The sequence below is a fragment of the Octodon degus genome, unplaced genomic scaffold (assembly GCF_000260255.1).
Source record: "Octodon degus isolate 3935 unplaced genomic scaffold, OctDeg1.0 scaffold00203, whole genome shotgun sequence".
In the NCBI taxonomy this organism is placed as follows: Eukaryota; Metazoa; Chordata; class Mammalia; order Rodentia; family Octodontidae; genus Octodon; species Octodon degus.
In genome coordinates this window covers 1,916,121-1,921,120 of record NW_004524779.1, presented here as the reverse complement: position 1 = coordinate 1,921,120, position 5,000 = coordinate 1,916,121, and the positions used below count along the sequence as shown (strand labels likewise).

Sequence of the window (5,000 nt, the reverse complement as noted above, 5' to 3'; positions counted from 1 at the left end):
TGAGTCAGCCAGAGGGTGGCGGGGTTGCTTTCCTCTCCTGTGTGAGACAGCACAGGTGCCAGGACTTCACTCCTTTCCCGTGTGAGACAGTAGGGTGATGGGACTTCCATTCACAGGAGGGAGAACCTAGACGGCTGAGCAGCTCGGCTGCTCCCATAGCCATGGGGGACCTGGCCCGGAAGTCAGGACTTTGGGCACCTTGAGCCCTGCCATTTCTACCAAAATGAGGTGGTCAGGGAAGAACTGTGTACAATACAGTCCCCCATCACCATGCCTGTGAAGAATCTCATAGTCTGGACTCTTATTTGTTTGCCTTTTAATTTTTGAAACAGGGTCATGTTATGTAGCCTGGGTTGGCCTTGAACTCACTCTGTAGCCCAGGGTGGCCTCAGACTTATAGCTATCCTCCTGCCTCACCCTCCCTCCCAAGGACTGGATTATAGGAGTGTGCCACCATCCCGGTCTACTCTCAGAGCTGCTTTGTTAGCTTCCAGTTTAATTTATGCCCTATGATTATTGGCTATTCCCTTCGTGTGACAGCAGAACAGTAGTTGCAGTCCCTTTTTGACTCTTACATTAGGAAGGCAAGCTGAAGCCACTGACCACGCTCCACAGAGGTAGAAGGAACTCTAATTAGAAACCTGCTCTTGGGCCAGGGAGATGGCTCAGTGGAATAAGGGCTTCCCTGGCAAGTGCAAGGGCCTGAGTTCAATCCCCAGTTCTGCTAAAACAAAACAAAACAAAACAAAAAACAAACCCAAAAACCCTGGTCTTTCTTCTGCAGAGCCGAAACAAATACATTGCCCATCTCAAGGACCAGCTGCAAGAGATGAAGGCCAAAACCAACCTGGAGAATCGCCACATGAAAAGGAACACTGAGCTGCAGATTGCCCAGACCCAGAAAAAATGCAACCGGACCGAGGAGGTCTTGCTAGAGGAGATCGAGGTGACCGCTGCTTGGGTAGTGCACCCCACCTGGGGGTGGGGGTGGCTCTTCGAGGAGCCCTGGGCTCAGCCCCCCAGCCCCAGAGGGGAAAAAAGAAAGACTTGGGTGAGGCCAGTCCTGATATCAGCTCAGCCAGCAAAGGGGCAGGGAGAGGAGCGCAGGGAAACGGGGTTCCCTCCACCCAGTGCTCCAGGCTGAGAATGAAAGACAAAACAACACCTAAGCACTTGCAAGTAGAGATTCTGATGAGTCAAAGCCTGCATCTCTTGTATGTCTCATATTGGTCACTTAACTTAGGGTTTGGAGAGGGACACGGATCCACTAGGTTGTCCAGGCTGGCCTCCAACTCCTGGCCTCAGGTGGTCTTTCTGGCTTAGCCTGTCCAGCAGGTGGGACTACAGCCTGGCTGATGACCTTTGCCTTCTCTTCTTCATTCCCTTCTTCTTTTCCTTCCTCCTCCTTTCCTCTCTCAACTTCTCACTTTCTTTCTTCATTGTGGTACTGGGAATTGAGCCCAGGGGGTTGAGCTTCACCTCCAACCCTTATTTTATTTTTCATTTTTATTTTTTGAGACAGAGTCTAAGTAGCCCAAGTCAGCCTAGAACTCACAGCGATCCTCCTGCCTCAACCTGGGGAGTGCTGGGATTACAGGCATGGGCCACTGCACCCAGTTCTCCCTCCCTGTTCCGGGACATATTTGCTGCTGCTGAGACCACATGAAGGCACCTTGTGCTCCTCCAGTAAGAAATAGGAGCTCTGAAGCACTGTGCTCCACTCAGCCCTGAGAACTCTCAGGGCAAAGAAAGAGGGGGTGGCCCTTCATGAGAGGACACTAAGTGATGAGAGGGACAGACAGCAGGACCGGGTGGGCATGGCCACCAGCAGAGGTTTCCTTCTTTATGGTGCTTGTTTCCCAGCTAGTGCCCTCCACCCTGATGACACGTCTCTCACACACTGCAATATCCTGTTCCAGAACCTCAGAACCTGGTGGCCTTGAGGCCCACCGTTTTTTTCCTCTCATGGATGTCACGTTCTAGGTGGCCACACACTGACCCGTCTCCAGGGCCTCACATGCTACTCCCTGTGTGGTGCCAACACCTGCTGTGTGGCCTGGGTGACTGAGGGTGAGGCTGAGTGCCACCTGAAACAATGCCTCCACCCTGGCCACACTGGTCATGAAGCCCACATGTCCCCTGCTGGCGTAAGTTGCCAGCCTTGGCCAGCACAGATCCTGGTATTTTTTTTTTTTTTTTTTTTTTTTGTATTTTAGGGAAGGGTCTACAGGGTGTTCAGGGTCTCACTACTAGACTGGACTTGTAGTGATCCTCCTGTTTACAGCCTCCCAAGAGCTGGGACTACAGGCGTGCACCACCATGCCCAGTCTCAGTTGCCATCTCAGTGCACCCTGGGGGGCAGGGCCAGCACGGCAGGCCCGAGGATTGAACCCCCGGCCCCTGTGCCTGCTTGCAGGTGCTTTAATCCGCTGAGCCACTTGGTGATTCTTGTTCTTATAGAAACTGAGGATGAAGACGGAGGAAGAGAACCGGGTCCACGTGGAGATCGAAATGTTTCTGAAGAAAGAACAGCAGGTGAGGCCCCAGAACTTCTGTGTCCTGGTCCTCAAAGAAGTCCATTTATAAAACGCTGACAGGGAGCAAAAACTTTTTAAAGGACAGAAAAGTTAACCATAACTCTAGCAGCCTGATGAATGAATGTAGACCATGTGTTCTTTCAGTTACTCATCTGAATAAAAAATTTTGGAGGGTGAAATGTTTTTGCGGTGTTTTTGAAAGCAGGTCTCACTTGGTAGTACAGGATGAATTTATTATGTAGCTCCGGCCTGGAACTCATGGCGACCCTCTTGCCTCAGCCTTCTGAGTGCTGCGATTACAGGCATAGGTGGGCTACCATCTCCAGCTCAGAAACTTTTCTTCTTTCTGGTACCCAGCAAGAAGAAAATGTTTTCAATGGCATAATGGAGCCTCACCCCTGCTTAACCCCCATTTTTTTTCTAAAGGTCTTTTTGCCTTTTTTTTTTTTTTTTTTTTGGTACCAGGAATCAAATTCAGGGCCCAGGCAGGTGTTGCCAGGGAGTTGTTACACTGCTGAGCTATATCCCCAGCCCCTAAACGTTAAACCAGAGGATTCACTGCACCTGAGGGCACTGCAAAGGTGAGTGCCACTGTGACAGTCTTTTTTTAAAAAAATCTTTTATTTATTTATGTGGTACAGGGTTTGCTCAGACTCACAGCAATCCTCGTCTCAGCCTCCCCAGCGCTGGGATTACTGGTGTGCACCACCATATCTGGTTTCAGTGGCCAGCTCGGTGTGGGGTAGGCACAGCATTCTGTACCAGGGATTGAACACAGGTCCTTGCACCTGCCAAACAGGTGCTTAGACCACTGAGCTATCTCCTGGCCCTACTGTGACAGTCTTGAAAGAAGCAGGCCTCACTTAGCTGTCTGACCTGTGTGGAAGTTGAGTAGACCTGGGAAAAGGAACTGTAGATGACTGGGACCAGGTAGGGCCTCCAACTTCAGCTTCTGAAAAGTGGCAGGGTCTTTACGGGGCCAAACCTGCAGTGGCCCCAGTTGTTAGCCTGATCACAGCCCATGTCTCCAAATCAGTTTGCAGAGGGCCCCCAGCAGCCGCTTGCTCTTACCTGGCAGGGCCAACAGTGCACCGCTGTGGTCTCCTGCCAGCAGTGTCACATCTCCCATTCTGCCCTACAGTGTGGCCTGCAGAGATACTACTCGTTTTGATTCTCTACAAACATCACCTTCTTACACGAATGGTATTATGCTGACTATATCCAACAAACAGGAAGCAGCAAGGATGACTCAGTAGGACATACATGACTAGAAGGTGGGGGATAGATCCCACTTCTGGCACCAATTCTGTACTATTAATGCTCCATTTAGTTGACCAGAACTATACCAATAATCGAAAGAGAGGAAATGTAACAAAAAAATCATGAGCTGCCACTTAGAAGGAATAAAACAGCCAGGGAGGAGAAGACTTGGGAGGGGAGGCTGAGGCAGGAAGAGTGCCAAGAGTTAAGACTAGCCTGAGTTACACAGTGGGATGTTGTCTTAACAAAAAAAAAAAAAGGAATAAAGAACAACACTCTAGAAGAGCTTTAAAAAGAAGGCATTTTGCTCGGTGCTCAGTTTCCAGAAAGCATCAAATTTGACGGGCAAGGGAGTGGACGGTGTATTTGGAGCTGAGAAGTAATTAATTGATATTGGCACAAACAGGGACTTTTGTTTTGTTTTGTTTGTTTTTTTTTTTTTTTTTGGTTATCTTTAAGGTTTACTCTGTAGGATTACAGGTTTTTTGAGACAGGGTCTCACTGTGTAATTCAGAGTGAGTTCACGCTGCCTTGAACTCACTCTGTAGCCCAGGCTGGGCTTATAACTCTCAATGACACTCATACCTCAGCCTACTGAGTGCTGGGATTACAAGAGTTCACCAACATGCCCACCCAGGTTCTTTTTAAAAATCAAAAAAATAAAATAATTATTTTTAAAAATCAATGAATACTCAATTTTGTGAGATTTTTTCCATCCATTAAGATATATTCTCCTGTAATATGCTAATAAAATAAAACTCAATATTTGCTGATCTTGAGTTTTCTTTAAATTCTTGGGATGAACACTGCTTGATTATACTGTATTAATGTTTTAAGAGGCTGTTAGAATTGATACTTTTTACTACATAGTCCATAAGCGATATAACCTATAGATTTTATCTCAACACTGAATTCAAGTTTGTTGACCTAAGCTGTGTTCTATAGTCTTACAAGTTTTACTTTTTTTTTTGTGACTGGGGATCAAACTTGGGACCTTGAGCTCGCCAAGCAAGCACTTAGGTCACTGAGCTATATCCCCAGCCCAACAGTATTACAATTTTTATTTTATTTTGGTAGAACTGGGGATTGAACTCAGGCCCTTGCGCTTGCCAGACAAGCACTTATTCTACTGAGCTATCTCCCCAGCCCCTAGTCTTACAATTTTTAAATTTCCTTTGTTTCTGTAATTTTTTTTTTTTTTTT

General features: G+C 47.5%; 2 protein-coding genes across 6 annotated transcripts in view; one reads left to right on the top strand and one right to left on the bottom strand.

The window, feature by feature from the left end:
• Lrch3 (leucine rich repeats and calponin homology domain containing 3) overlaps positions 1-5,000 on the bottom strand; it is a 121,355-nt gene that overhangs the window by 7,004 nt on the left and 109,351 nt on the right. The window contains exon 22 of the transcript XR_002818805.1: positions 2,804-2,806. The gene's annotated coding sequence lies outside the window, so the exon portion shown is untranslated. The remainder of the gene's footprint in view (positions 1-2,803; positions 2,807-5,000) is intronic.
• Positions 1-5,000, top strand: part of Iqcg (IQ motif containing G) — a 36,026-nt gene that overhangs the window by 27,303 nt on the left and 3,723 nt on the right. For all 5 annotated transcript variants that reach the window (XM_023704776.1, XM_004644583.2, XM_023704774.1 and 2 more), the window contains exons 7-8: positions 785-946; positions 2,461-2,535. In XM_023704776.1, coding sequence (XP_023560544.1) covers positions 785-946; positions 2,461-2,535 — 237 coding nt within the window. The remainder of the gene's footprint in view (positions 1-784; positions 947-2,460; positions 2,536-5,000) is intronic.